General features: G+C 39.7%; 1 protein-coding gene across 21 annotated transcripts in view; it reads left to right on the top strand.

The window, feature by feature from the left end:
• The window catches only part of CADPS (calcium dependent secretion activator), a 452259-nt gene that overhangs the window by 371226 nt on the left and 64992 nt on the right, over window positions 1–16041 (top strand). For 12 of the 21 annotated variants that reach the window (XM_089518931.1, XM_089518891.1, XM_089518875.1 and 9 more), the window contains 3 exons: window positions 8893–8907; window positions 10403–10477; window positions 12331–12414. In XM_089518931.1, the coding sequence (XP_089375057.1) occupies window positions 8893–8907; window positions 10403–10477; window positions 12331–12414 (174 nt within the window). The remainder of the gene's footprint in view (window positions 1–8892; window positions 8908–10402; window positions 10478–12330; window positions 12415–16041) is intronic. The other 9 variants (XM_089518937.1, XM_089518899.1, XM_089518922.1 and 6 more) reach the window with 1 other exon arrangement.

The raw sequence follows: 16041 nt of genomic DNA, 5'->3' as shown, positions 1-16041 counted from the left end.
TTCATCACAGTTTAGGACCAGTCCAGATATAGGACTCCTTCGCAGTAGTACATAGTAATATAATTTCTCATATTCAGAATCTATTTCATATGGGTTATGAGTTTTAGTTCTGTTAAAATATTTACCTTATTCAGGTACTTTTTAAAAACGTCTTATCCAGAACCCACTGATTAGAAGGGAGAAAGAACTTTTTCGCTTTTATGTTTGTTTGATATATCACTTGTTCTTTTAGCCTTCTCTATTTTATATTTATCCCAAGATGCAACTTTATTGTTGTGAACACTAAATATTTCCCTGCCAACTTCAATGCATGTACATAAATGACCTCCAATTACACTGGAGCTGAAATTAGCCTTAATATTTATAAGCACAGGATTTGCTTTTACATCAGGACAACTTGGGAAGATTTTCCGTAGTGTTTTTCCCCCCTTAGTGCTTCCCTTAGCACTAAGTTGTTCAGCCTGATAAACAGAAGCAGAACTCAAGCAGAAATGGAATATGGTTGGTTACCCATTTTCACCTGACATGTTATTTCTGACATTTTCTATCATGAGGTGACCCATTTCTGGTAACTCAGGGGCTGTGCAGACCAGCCATTAAGGCCAGCCTGGGGACGGAGTTGAGGTATGGCGTCCATATGACACATGCCCCAACTCTGACCCCCATGGCGCTGCTCTGATGCAGGACACAGTGACAAAGGAGCACCTAAAAGCCATGACTACTGCATCCTTTTCAGGGTGCAAAAAGGAGTCGCTTTTTGTGGCTCCTTTTTGCACCCTGGAAAAGCCAGATTGGGGCCACAATGTGCAGTTGCCGTGGCCCCAATCCAGCGCAGCTGGAGGTGACTGCAGGCTGCCCCTTAGGGCCAGTCTGCACAGCCTTTCAGTTAGGAAATAGCCATTTTGGGCTTAACCCCAAATAATATATCCTGGTCATATCCAGCTTAAGCCATCAGCACCTTTCATAATAAAATTTAGTAATAATTAACATTATTAATTGTAATAAATTCTGGACCTTAGTCACACCCCTTAGCTAGACGTAAGTTTAACTAACCATACATGTGTTGGGGGAAATGATTCTATAGGTTTTTAGCTTGCCATTTGTCAATTGTATCAGTTTCATTTCACATCAGGTGTAACATAGACAGAAGGCATTTGCCAGCCCCAATTGCTCCTGCCCAGTTCCCATTTTCCTTGATTCTTCACTCACATTATTCCTGCAAATCCATGACCCATCATGATAGTTAACAAGCAGCAATCAGTTGCACAAAGAATCAGCCTTAATATACCTTGAGCAATTTAAGTGTTCCTCCTTGAAAAGGTTTTGACATGGTAGTACAAAGATCGCATAGTAATTGTGTGAATTAGCAGTTTGGCTGATATGATGTTTTAAATAAATAGGTGAACTAACAGACAAATTGGATGGGGATTATCAGTGCATATGTTGCTATTTAGGGCTGCAGCATTTCATACATCCCTCCTCTTTTGCATCTCTTTTGTTTTCTCTTTTATTAATTTAAATTAATTCCTACCTCATTCTAGTTGTTCATGACACCTTGTCTCTGTTTGTCTTTGTCCTTTTCCTCTTGAAGATGAACAACTGCTAATTTGTAAAGTGACAGCCTAATAAGGATTGTAGTATCTCAAGGGATGTTCATGCCAATTACACTACATTCTCCTTCAATCCATCTCCTTTCTCAAATTATGTGGGGAGTGTGTCTGACTCCAAACATCATGCCCCTTTCCCTATGGCCAACCCAACCTAGTTCCAAAGTGTCCACATTATTCATAATTGTTGCATTTCTACCTCATGCTGGTCACATTCCCTAGAAGGCTGTGACATTTCCCAGGCCATCTGAGCTCTTAGTCAGCATTCTTAAAACTACAGCAGTCCTGTTGGGCAAAGCAGTTTCCTTCTCCTTTTGAGTGGAATTCCTCAGTGTATTTACTGTTCCCATTTCTTCTCTCCAGGTCCTACATGCTTGATAAGAACCTCACTGTTCACCATGAGAATTATTCCAAGAGCATGTAAAGGAATCTTTTAGCACCTTTGAAACTAACAAGATCCCTTTGCATACTGATATTCCAGACTAACATGGCTATTGGGTCCCTTCTGGGAGAAAGGTGGCATACAAAATAAATAAATAAACAAACAAACAAATAAATATGCCCATGTACATGAGTATTGAGTCTACAACAGTTCCTACTCCGTTGCAAGGAACAGAACCAGCAGATGGACCAAAAAGCTTTTAACTGATCAGCAACTAGAACCCTTCCCTCCAACAACAACAAGCTCAGAAACAACTTTGTGCCAGAAAGAAATGAGCATGAACACGATTTCCTCATAGTATCCAATATTCATTCCTATGGGGGGAAGGCCTTTGTAAATTCTCACTATAGACTCCTGTTTGCACCTACAAATTTGGGCATTATTCCTCCAGTACGTTTGGATGGGTTTTATATAGAATAATTTGATAAATTTTAGGAAGAACATTTTGCTGAACACATACACCCATATTCTTCGTATGTGATCCTTATAGTCAGAGGCAGCTGTTCAGACATTTGGCAGATATTATTTACCACCTTCAATATTTTTCCTTTAAATTTTTAATGTAAAGAGAGGCATAAATATATATCTCAAGCATTTCTTGGTTGGTCTGGTATGCTTTTATTTCTTCTCCAAGGTCAGATGGTCACTAACAGAAATACAGCAAACACACAATCTGTTAGCAGCTTTATGGTGAAATACACCTCCCACATAGGCATCCATGTCAGGTGGAATTTACTTTATAAAGTTGGACTTTACTCCATCTAACAATAAAGCTTCTCTATAGTTTGGCTGACTTAGTAACCAACTCCTGCAAACCAGTCTGGACAACACAAACATCTGCCTTGATGTAGTGAAGTTTTCTCGGTCAGTGTTTGTCAACATCAGTGGTTCCTTATGAGTGGAATACTAAATCTATGCTAAACCCTAGGCAATTTAATTGTTACCAATTACACTGATAAAAATGGGAATATGAGTGGAAAAAGTACTGATAAGTGAGGATATAGGTAAGGAGGTAACTCAAAATAGAAAATCCTTGGGTGAAAAGAGCAACTAGAGTAAAACAAAATTCTGGATGTTCATGAATGCCACCAAACCCTTCCTGCTGGATAATATACTCCCATGGGCTCCATGTTCTATGGCTTCCAAAACTGACAGTTTCCCATCTCATGCTGCTTCCAGTTTGGATACTGTCATGTGCAGGCTGAACTGAGGGTGCATCTGCACTGTAGAAATACTGTAGTTTGACATCACTTACACTGCTCCATCCTACAGAATCCTGGAATTTATAGTTTTGTGAGATACCAGAATTCTTTGGCAGAGAAGTTAAAGACCTTTTAAAGCCACAAATCCCAGGGTGCCACAGGATGGAGCTACAGTGATGTCAAACTGCATTATTTTTACAGAGCAGATGCACCCCTAGTGGAAGATGCACTGGCATACAGCAGCCCATGTCCCAAAACTCTCTAAAGTTCTGAACTGCTTGCTTCATAGTTTTCCTGGAAAATCTTTATCTAAAATGGTCTTGTTTCCATGAAGATAAACATGTACATAGTTCCCTGCTGCTGGATTACAGCATGCTAGAAAACATATGCTGATATCAGACCGTGTTCTAAATGGATTTACAAGACTCTCTGTCAAGGAGTAAGGTTATCTACCATTAGCTCAAGTGGTGGGGCACATGCTTTACATACAGAAGATCCCAGATTCAGACTCTGTTGTCTCCAGTTAAACATATTGGAGTATTAGCTGCTTGCGGAAAAGACCATTGCTTAAGATCCTGGGCCTTCCTCCAGTCATAATAAATTGAATAGAGCTGGATAGATAATTAGTCTGAGGGTCAAACTAGATATCTTTTTAAGCACATGAATGACCCTTGCATTTATTTTTATTTTTTGTTTATTTTTTCAGTTTACTAAATAGTCCTATTTAGTAGCTGTTGGAGGGAATCCAACCAAGACTATAATGGGGGAAGTGGGATTTAATTACTATATATGTCCCTTCCTGATCTAGATTGCTCTCCAGATGTTATTTAGGAAACACAAAACAACCATACAAGTGCAAGTCATGTAAACATCATATCTGGCTTGGCCCTGACTTGGAGTAAGCAAGTTTACTGTGGCTTTTCTATCTTTTCTATTCTGAATTATCACCCAAAACCCTCTGTGACAATAAGAATAACTTGTCATATACAATGAAAGAAAGCTTAATAGCTGGTGAACTTTTGCCCTTAACAAAACGTTCTGTTTTGGTTGAATCTGCCTCCTATGCATACAAACTGGACAGTTGGTACATTAATTATACAAAAGAACCAAAACAAACTGCCCATTCAGCCCACATAGGGAAGACTAATTCTTGTCATGCTAAATCAAATGGCAGCTTTTACTAATGGCAAACAAACCAGAAAATGCTATTGGCTGCAAGCAGGGATTTGCCTTAAGGTACATTAAAAAGGGCTACAGAATGTCTGGGCAATGGGACCCTAAAAGGCACCTACTAGGTGTCCAGACATTTCAATGTCTGTCAGAAACCAGTTTTTCACATGGCATCCACACCATGCATCAACCCACATCATCCAGAATTAAATAATTAGAGGGAGACCAAGATGTCTTACTTTGCTATTGCCAATAGAAAAAGAATGGCCTAATAAAACAGTTCTATTACAAAAAAAAACCCCATAAGATTGTCTTAAAAGCCCTGTTCAGGTCAAATGCATGAGTACAGCATGGACAGACTATGCACATTTCTTTTGACCCCTGTATTCTTGGTCCTACATCCTTGGGTAGAGACTTTGTTGTGATGAGTGACAAGGCCTGGAAAGAGGTTCTACTCATAGTTACTTCAGTTTTACTTGTATTTGTAAGCAGAACTCTCCACGTGATAAAGCAGGACACTGGATCATGCTGGAGAATTCCATTCACATTTGTGTGGATGCAATCAGAGCTCCCATTTAGACCTTAGAGTTTATCGCACAGGCCCTGGAATGGAAGTTTCCATCATGTTCCGGACGTGATTTTCAGGAATGGTTTAGAAGCATTCCTGAAAATAGCCCCCTCTGGGATGCATCCAGAATGCAATGAGAATGCCGCCACCAGCGTTCTCATGTGCGGTAAGATGCGTTCTATGCTGCCTTCCGTTCCCATCATGCCGCCTTTTGTAACACAACAGGCCTGTTCCAGGAGCCTGTGCAATATACTCCCTTGTCTCTCAAGACAGAATCACCACACACTGGTATATAGTGGCACGATAAGTGTGGTATAACTCCATAGTCTGCTCATGCATTTAACCTATTAAAATTTACTTCTCTGCATATTTTTATACAACTCAGTATAAAGAACTATGTGGGAGAGGGAGGTCTTACTCATTGGCCCACTAAATCTGATTGACAAAAGAATAGGTAAATCTGGGGTAAGGACTTTGCTTCAGCAAATCTGAACTAATTAGTCCCAAAAGGTGGGAAATGGTTTGGGGAAAATTAGGAGTGCCTCTTTAATCAGCAGCCACAATAAGTGCTCTTTATAGGCAAGGGGCCCTTTCTGCCTTTAAAGATGCACTCCTCCCAGCAGTTCCACCAGCACAAGCTTTGTTTGTGTCAATAGAGCTTGCCATGGTGAAGAGGTTTGAGGATCAGACGGCAAGCCTGCAATCTTCCTGGCTGCATTCTAGTGCTGCTGCTGCTGCTGTTCTTATTTGCGTTGTAAACACGATTTTAACTGAAGAGATATTTATCAATACATTTCACACTGTATTATTTTGCACACACCTAGCCATCCTTTCAGTTAAATCTCATAATTTATCTAATGAAAACCAACACCAGCAAGAGAGATTTCACCTTCTTTCACCTCCAAAAAAAAGACCATAATTAAAGCAATATGATAATATGGCAAATTAAGCATGTCTTTTGGACTTATGTGCCATGGGGAAGGGTGGGGTGGGGAACAAATCAGTCAAGAGAATATTTTATTTTAAATTCCATGCATTGCCACCACTTCTCATGGGCTGCATTTTCAAAAGCACAGATGAACTCCAGGACACATCCAGCTTGCACATTCACTCTCTTTCGTGTCCATCTGCTTGGCCTAACATGCTTGTAAGAATCCCATTTCCACCCCTGCATCAGAGCCAGAGTGTGCCAGGTTTGAGCATAGACAGCATTGTGCACGAAATAAAAATTGCCTTTTTGTGCTTTTTGAAATGAGGTCCAACGAACATAGTTTCCATTGGTGTGCATGGTGTCCATTTGCCAGGCTTGCTTGCCCTGTGCTTACTGGGTAGCATGTCTATGTATGTTGAAGGGTTACATCCTCCAGGACATATCCATTGCTTTGGACATCCAGGAAGCTGTCCTGTTCAGCACATTCATCGTGATATAGCATGCTATTCCTCCACAGTACTGCCTGCATTCCACCATCCAGAGTAAATATCTGCAAAAGTGGCTGTGGCTGCTGGAGAAAGGGAGGGTCCTGCACGTGAAATAAGATCTTAAGCAGGTGGGGAGGAGTAAGCAAGGGAGGCACTCAGTCCCTCCACAAATCATTGTAATTTGGGGAAGAGGGTGCCCCACAACAGCAGATGGGGAGATCACCACTGGCTTCTGCTTCCTTATCTCAATTATTTGCATTGCCATTTCCCCAGATCCCTAGTCTCTGGTGCAAACACAGATCGCTCAGCCCTGTGCTGTGTGAGTTAATAGTGGATATCTTGAAAGGGTTGGTGGAGAACATCTTGAGGGTTAAATGAGAAGGGGAGACAGGAACAAACATAAAGCTGCTGCTTTTAGCATCTCTTGCTGGGATTTCATGTGTCTCCCACACCACCCCCTTGCTGAAATTTACAAGCACACTATCTTGTCCTCTTCTTCTTTGCTATGGCCAGTGCAAGCAAACACAACAGTACACTGACATACAAATGCTGATGTGTTCCTTCCAAGCCCTGCATATACATCTGTGCAGACACACATATACATATGAAGAATACCAAACTCACTTTGAGAATTAATCTGAATGTACATACATAGCAGAATGTGGAGATGGTGGAGTCCTAGGGTGGTAGAATGAACTCTGCATCTTTATACTATAGGTCAGAGGTTTACCATCTTTGGTCTTTTAGATGTTTTTGACTTCAACTCACAGAAGCCATGGCCAGTACAGTCAATGGCCATGATTCCTGGGAGTGGAAATCCAAAATATGTGAAAGGCCAGAGATTCAGAACCACTATTATTGTATGTGAAAAAATCTGCTCCCTTTTGTTGGTTTATTAGCAGTAGGTGATGAAAAAGCATAATACAAGGAGCTGCCTTAAATCAATCAAAATATTTATCAGTCTAGATTAGACTGGGATTAGCTGCCCAGAAAAAAAGATCTTTCATATCACCTTCTTCCTGATTCTTTTCTAACTAGAAATGCTAGTCATTGAACCTGCTGCCTTCTGCCTGCGAAGCATGTGCTCTATCACAGAATTCCAGCTGCTTCCAAAAGGTTCTAATTTAGCCCACTCTTTCTCAAAGTACTGATGATATTTTTAAGCATATGATGCATTCGAAAATCACATATTAAATACAGCCCGAAGTGTGCAAAGGGATCTTGTAGCACCTTTGAGACTAACTGAAAGAAAGAAAGTTGGTAGCATGAGCTTTCAAAGACATGAGCAGTCAGTCCAGAGACACTCCAAACATACATCTTAGGGAATAGGATCAGGTCTACAAAAGCTCATGCTACTAACTTGTTTCTCTCAGTTAGTCTCAAAAATGTTACATGATCCCTTTGCATACTGATTTTTCCAACTAACAGGGCTATGCTTTGAATACAGCCTGAAATGGTATAGACCTTTCTGCTATCTTGGGATTCTGCCACCTGATTCTGTTGTATGTGTAGAGTCAGTGTAATAGATATTTACCTCTGTCAAATTTCCCCTTACACACACAAACACACACAGTTATTTCCCAACAAACCCTAATTCCATCTCTTTGTCTCAGTTGGAGTAGACACATTGAATTAACAGAACTTTCATAACTACTGATTTACCAAGTTCCTCTGATAAAATTATTCTATTTTTGCTGAGACTACCAACTGACTTTGGGCCTGAAAGTGCAGTCTGTGTAAGAAGAATTTACCTCCTACTTTAAGCTGAAGCTTTGCTTTCCACTCAGTCACATCCCAGATGCTTTTCTTGACTTTTCAAATCTGGGAATGGGTTCCTAACTAAATAAATGCTATTAAATAAAGGAAAACATAAGCAAAGGTGCTATAAGATTATTACTTTATATAATGGTGGCTATTGTAAAATAATGACTACAAATGTTAGCTAGAACAGTGGTCAAAAAGTGAATCCTGTTGTGGTTAATTGATGGAGCATTGCCATTTCCCAAGTGACAGCAACCTCTTTACTCAGTGGGCAGGAAGGTTCAACTGCCTTGTAGCCATCCTGGAGAGTCTAACAAGCCTCCCTGTCAGTTGCAAAAATGCAGAAAACAGCTGCCATGCCACTAAACTGTACATATATTCTTCCTTTTTTCAATTGCAACAACAATGATATTTCTCTGTCTCACTAAAAATGTTCTGTGTATGTGTTCCGTTCTGTGCTACAATCACTTTTCAAACCCCGTTTTGAATTTATGTGTGATTCCAACAACTAGAAGTTTCAGGTATTTCAGTGAAAAGGGATTCTCTCCATAATTTCATTTCCTGTTGCTTATTGTTTCTGTGCATGCTGCTGCTTTTTCATGGCCCTCATTTAGAAGGTCCCATTTTTTGAAGATTTTGTTTTTATTTATGGTTTACCTTCATATGTTCTTTTTCCTGTCTTCTGCACCTTCCTCTTTATTTCTGTCCCCAATCATCTGAAAGTTTGCTAAAGAGTGGGTAAGTGTGTCCTACATTTTGTTTTCTTTTTTCCCCCAAGTTCCTGTTGTAGTATGTGACTATTCTATTGAAAGAAAGAAAAACACTGAGCAGCTCAAACTAGCAATAAACTCTAGTTAATACTGAGGGACCAATGTCTCACACTTCTAATTGCCCCTCACACTCCCCAAAGCATGATTTAGTATTTATAGCTGATTTATCCAGTCTACTGTTTTTGACGGAGGGGAGAGATTGGTTGAATGTTTAAAATAACACTATCACAAACAAGTGGAAATAAATACAGTGACTAAGATCAGTGCTTTCAGTGTTTTATTTAATGTGGGAGAGAGGGGTTGGGGGGGATAATCATATATTAAATATTGCTCCTGTTCTTTGGGAAAACAAAATGATGCACTGCAATGTTTGCTCAACAATGAGAAGCTTAGTTTAAAAAAAGAAAGGAGAAGGAAGAAGAAGCAGAAGAAGCAGGAGGAGGAGGAGGAGGAGGAGGATTTGTTTTAAAGAAATATCAGAAAACACACATATCCTGCCTGAAATGGTGTCCCTTGATGATTCTCTGATAGCTCAGTAGCTTGGCAAGGTTTGATCTAGTCAATAATTGGGTAGGTAAAACTCTGAAGAGCTTTGTGGAAAATTCTGGTGCTTTGTAGCAAGTGACACTGAAAGTTCAGTTGGTGTCAGTCTTTTCTATGATTTGGCACTGACCTACTGCCCCAGCATGGAATAAATGGAGGGACCCTGGTGCTTCACTTGCCATCTTATACATGATTCAGAATACCCAGGACTTCATCATTTTTACACTTGGTGATTAAAAACCCCAATTCACTTACGTGCTTGAGAAGCACATGCATTGGAACTTTTCTGTCTCTTGGGCTAATTTCTTTGTCCCCAAGTGAAGTCTAGAGATTAAATTCTGCTTGGCAGTGATCAGCCTTTTGCACCCTGTGGCTCCACTTACTTCAGCCTGTTTGCTTAAAAATCTACTCCTTTGTCAGTTCTCTCTGACTCACAGCATCTTTGCCATGAGCCAAGAGACAGCTGCTTTATTGCTTTATGGTGTGAAGTGTGTTTCAGTAGTTGTTTAAATCTTTGTAAAATGTGGATGTCTTAATTTCATCATGAAATAGAATTAAAGAATAGATGTGATGTGCTGACTCTCACCACTGTCCTCCTATTACCTTGATTTACATATAACAGAAAGATACTGGACGTTGTCCTCCACTGCATGCATTTGAGTCGCATTAAAAGTCATCTAAGCTGCATGCATGGAACTAATCCTAAAGTTTGACCATTGTTCACAAAATCTTATCAAAGCCTTCTTAGTAAAACAGAACAAAAGAAAGCCTTGCATAAATGTTAAGCCATTACTGCCTACTACACTAGAGAACGTGTTGATCTAAATATCATAGCTGATAGCAACATCTAAGGTAGAAATGTGCATTTCTATTGATCTGTATTAATAATATCTCCCTTCCATCTTTCCCCCCCTCCTTAGCACCAGTATCATTCCAAAATAGATGAACTAATTGAAGAAACCGTCAAAGAAATGATAACACTCCTAGTAGCAAAGGTAATCTTCAGCTTCAGGTGAAGTATTTCACTGTTAACATCACTCCTTTTTAAAGAAGAGCATTTCCATTAATACATGACATATTAAGCAGTTTTGACAGATTAACTGTTTCATGATTGCAGTCTGTGTCAAATTGGGTAAGATGAGGGTGTTCAACCTACAAGTTTCAGATCAGGACACAGTCTGTAGTGCTGCTGTTTTACAGAACTTGGTCACATCACCTTCAAGGTGCCAGCTTCCAGGGGCAGCCCTTAGAAGGTTATCTCCTGAATAGGAAAGGCACATCCTCTAGGTGCACACCAATCTCTAGCTCCTTTATCAATGGTTTCATGACATATCATTGCACTCGTTCTTCCACCAGAGTCACACATCCTCTCCACTTTCCAGCTCACCACCTACCACTTATTTTCCCTTTATGCCCATAAGAATCTCCTTTGACCATAACTTGGAAACATTGCTTTAGTGGACTACAGCTTCTGGATCCTTGCTGGCTGGAGAATTCTGGGAGCTATAATCCAAAGAATAACTTATCCAACCACTACTCTGACACTAATGTCATCAGATGAATTCCCATTCCAGCTGTTATTTTTGACCAGGGTAATTTTTGCATCTATTAGTACCCTTCTGTAGACTTTGGTCCTAAGCACACTGCAGAAATAATCCAGTTTGAGACAGCTTTAACTGCCCTGGCTCAGTGCTAGGAAATCCTGAGAATTGTACTTTATTGTAGCACCAGAGCTCTCTGACAGAGAAGCTGTAATTCTTAAAATGTGACATGATTCCATTTCTTCATTAATTCCAATTTTAGCTGAACACGCAGAACACTGAAAGGGACACAGTTATGATTAAGTATAAGGAACATATTGGCTGATGCATCTTGCTCTGAGCCTCCTTCAGAAACTTACAAATCAATTTGATATTACCAGAAGCAAGGCATTTCTTGCACCTTATGCTTGAGAGTTGAACCATAATTAGCTTTCACAGCACTCAGCATCAACATAACATTCTCTTCCCTAGTGTACAAAGGATGACTATCATGTCAGAGTGGCTGTGCTGTGATTATCCTAAATTTATTAAGAATACAGTCTGTATTTTAAAGTTTGGGTTCGTTAATTAATTCCTTCATTTGTTTCACTACACTGAAAAATATTTAGATATCCCAAAACAGGAACATTGTCTTTGCCCAAATTAGAAACCCAAATTAGATATTAGAAACCCAAATAAGAAATATCCAAGTTACTTGAAGATGGAAATATTTTAGGTGGAAGAAAAATAAGAAGAAATATTTTAGTTGAAATGTTTCTCTTTTGAAATTGTCTAATTTCAAGTTACCCAACAAATAAATAAATAAAATTCTGCAAAATTATAGTTATCACAAGCAATCAGCAGTGCCTCCTGCCATAGACTATTTATAACTAATTATCAATTTATACACAGCTGAATTAAATTTTTTCTGCTGCCAAAAAGGGGAAGACTGTCATTGGTTCTCTTTATAAATTCATACCATGACACAGAGCTAGTATTTTAGGGCCATTTGTCAGTTGCAAACAATATCAAACCTTTACTCTAGAATAGATCGATTACACATATACACCTGCATGCACACCTGTAGGTTTCTTTTATCTTCTGCAAGGAATTTCTCTGCTAGACAGAGGCCAGAATTTTATATGTATATCATGTCAGTGGCATTTTGTTTCCAACTGACAGTTTTCATCCTAATCAGTATATATACATGTAAAATCCCATAAACCTCAATAGACTTACTTTTGAGCTGTTCAACTGCAGTCATTTTTTGAGAATCTTCTGGTTTGGGATTTATTTTTTGTGTGTGATTGAAATCTATCTGTTTTCAGTTTGTCACCATTCTGGAAGGAGTCCTGGCCAAACTATCCAGATATGATGAAGGGACATTGTTTTCTTCTTTCCTCTCGTTTACTGTAAGTTGCCCCTGCTTTTTGTATCCATCTTTATAATATTTTGCTTAGAAAGGCGGGGGGGGGGGGACGACTTTGCAATGTCTGCTTTATATTTATCCATGGTTCATAGCTTTAGGATGATGATGATTATACTTAAATCACACTTGCATGATCCATATTATAACACCTTGCTGAAGCTAAGCAGGTCTCTGTCTAATCAGGACTGGGAAACATGTACACACCACGTTGGATTCCATGATAAGAGAGTATAAATGTAATAAAACAAAGAGGATTAAAGTAATACAGATAAGTAATAATACACCTTTATGAAATCCTCCAAACAGAAGACAATGTAATACAGAGTGTTGAACCTAATGGGGGAGATTTCAGTTCAGATTTCCACTCAGACACAAATATGGTGGCTGATCTTGAGCCAGTCACTATCTCTCAGCTTAAGCTAACTCCCAGTGTTGTTGTGAAGAGAAAGGAAGCATGTTCGCTGCATCTGTTACTTGGGAAAACATAGGATGAAAATCAGAGGAGAGAGGGAGAATAAGTGAATCATCACCATCATTTAATTATTTATATAGTATGATCATTGTACATGGCACTTCACATGAGCAGGTTACAATTGTTAATTTGACAGTTCTCTGCTCTCAGTCTTGCACCACACACAAGAGAAAGGGGATGGCATTGGAGGAGAGAATTAAGTCCAGCAGATATCAGCTGCTGGTCTCTCTTTCTGAAGCCACTGCACTGGCAGTCAAGATGGAGGGAGAGCCTTTCATCAGTTGCTACACCTAGGCTGTGCTTGTGTATGTGTCCTATTTTCCTACTGTGATATCTTCTGGGGTTTGGTTGGTTGTTTTTGAAGGTACTTTGGGGGCAATGTGGCTTTGAAATTTGCTCCCCAGAATCTGGAAGCATTAGAAGACTTTCCTGCTTTCCTGCATAGCAGCATACCAAGGACTGGAGGAATCAGGGAGCACAAGAAGAGGCGGACTATAGGAGTTAAGAGGCAGGCAGGCAACAGAGTGGAACTCACAATGAACATTCAAAGTCAGCACTATAAAACTCAGAAGCAAGGCTAGTTTAACCAGCAGAGCCTCAGTCAGGCTGCATCAGCACTGCAGAAATAACCCAGTTTGACCCCCACTAACTGTCATGGCTCAGTGCAGTGAAATTCTGGGTTTTATAGTTTGTTGTGGCACCAGAGTTTCTGACAGAGACAGCTAAATGTCTCACAAAACTATAGTTCCCAGAATTCAATAGCACTGAGGCATAGCAGTTAAAGGGATGTCAAACTGAGTTAATTTCTACAGTGTGGATGCAGCTCCAGAAAGCCAGTATATGACTGTTGCCCCAAAGGGTTGAAATAACTGTACAGGTACTGTATGGCCTTGTTTGTTTGTTTCCATTTAAAGAGTCTGCAGTTTGTGATATGATAAGTCCTTCTGCCCTTGGGACTGGAGTGGCAGAGGTGGTATGATTTCTCCTGAGCTGAGGCAGTTTCTTGAGTCTGGCTGCTGGTGAGGAACTCTATTCAAGAGTAGAAATGGGGATATTATTCCCTTTGTGTCCTTGCTTCTTCACATCTGTGGAAATCTCTAGCAGAGACACTGCCTTAGTGCAAGATATAATGGTCCACCCTCACCCATACTTAGGGTTCCAGGACTCTTCCGCTGGTGTAAAAGCATCTCATTCTGGGTTCTGGGCCATAGGGTAAATGGTCAGGAATAGAAACGGTAGATGTCTACTTTGTAGACATGATTCCTGAAATCATGACATTGGTGATACATATAATTATGCATATAATTATACTTTTCACTTGTTGCAAAACCCCAGATCGAGATTTAGAATTCCATGATTTTTTTTTCAAAGACTGAAAAAGACAAACTTTTTCTCAACAGATAACAATACCTATTGGAATAGCTGTTCTTCAACCATACTCTGTTGGACCAACACAGTCCATTCATCACTTTATTATAGTGCTTAATGTAATGGTATAGGAATAGTAACAACAACAACAGCCATGCAAAGGAAAACACAAACCTGATGACAGGAAGAATAAAAGATGCTACACATTAAAACTAGCAGCAAAAAGCAAACTTAAAAGCCCAGTGAAATAAAAATGCCTTTAGTTTTTGGTGAAAGATAGTATATAAACCATGATGGATTCTATGTAATTTCAGCAAGTACTTATTGTTCTCCAGCTTCTAATTTCCATTCTCTGTCCTAGTTGGAGAATAATTTACACGCTTGTATGTAAAGCTCACCTCCCTTTTGTGATATGCTGTCATCAGCATTATGTGTTTTTGGGTACCAACAGAAAAAGATAAGGAGGTGGCTGCTTTGGGAGCTCTGTAAGAGCCAACACAAGTCCTAGTAGACCAGTTAATATTCTGAAGATTCAAGCTCTTCCTTGATGGATATTGCCTCTCTGACACTGCACTGCATTATTTACAGTGAGTGGCGTGGATGTTCTGACTGATTCCAGTTACACCAATGAAATTTGGGGCACATCCAATTGGCTTTAATTTAGGAGGAGGATGTGTTTATTTAGCACTTCTGATGGCTCACACAAAGGATTTTGTGGTCTGTACTGGCTCTCCTACAGATCCACAGAGCTGGTGGTTATGGGCACAAGGTGTTTATCCTGACTAGTTAGATTTCCACAATAGTTATGGAGATGTCTTGGGCACTAAAAAAAAATGCAGTGCAAAACCAGGCTCAAGAACCTGCATTTCAGACATGTCTATGGATGGTTGAATCTCAAGGAGAAGAGCCGGAGGTATAGAGCAAATTCATTCCAAAGTGACTATATCATGTTGAAAAACTGAAATACTGAAAAAATAGGTAGTGGCAATCTGGCATGTAGATAAAGAATGGAGAGGAAAGGGCAGACCTGACATCTCACCAACTAGTTTTGCTTGATATCATGCTTTCAATCTCCTTCCTTAGAGGTTGGATGGACATCTGTCGGGGATGCTTTGATTTAGATTTCCTGCATGGCAGGGGGTTGGACTGGATGGCCCTTGCAGTCTCTTCCAACTCTACGATTCTATGATTCTGTGATTCATCTTGCAGTGTAGGATGGATATCATGAGATTGGACATTTACAAGCAACTATTCTCTTCTAATGCTCAGCATTCTGTTTTGCTTCTTATCAGAAAGACAGCAACAATAATATGAATCCATCAGTTCAGAGGAGAACTGAGTTTTAAATGGAATTGCACAGAATAAAATAAAACAGAAACCCTTTCCAGGATCAAAGAGAATGTTTAGGAATGTGAATCCTACAAAGCAACCATCTCTTTTTTTACCTCTTGCTCCCAGGGTCAAACTACATGCAACTTTAAAGAATAGCTAGCCACTGTTTCATTTCCCGGGTTGTATGTAGAAAGTAAATTCAACTTAACCTGTTCTGCAAAGGAACAGAGGTTTTAATCCTTTGCCTCCACTGTGATTAATGTGTTTGGCTATTTCCCCCCCCCCCTCTTTTCTTTCTTTAACATTGGCAAAATATATTTGCTGAATCATCGTAAAACTAGTTTTCTTCAAAAAGCCATTTTTCTGGAATGTACTGTATATACTTGACTGTAAGTCGATCTCATGTATAAGTTGAAGGCAAGTTTTGGGGCCAGAGTT

This window comes from Sceloporus occidentalis, unplaced genomic scaffold, assembly GCF_023333645.1.
Source record: "Sceloporus occidentalis isolate IW3139 unplaced genomic scaffold, rSceOcc1.0.p SCAF_1, whole genome shotgun sequence".
Lineage (NCBI taxonomy): Eukaryota > Metazoa > Chordata > Lepidosauria > Squamata > Phrynosomatidae > Sceloporus > Sceloporus occidentalis.
This window is presented reverse-complemented; position numbering and strand designations above follow the sequence as displayed.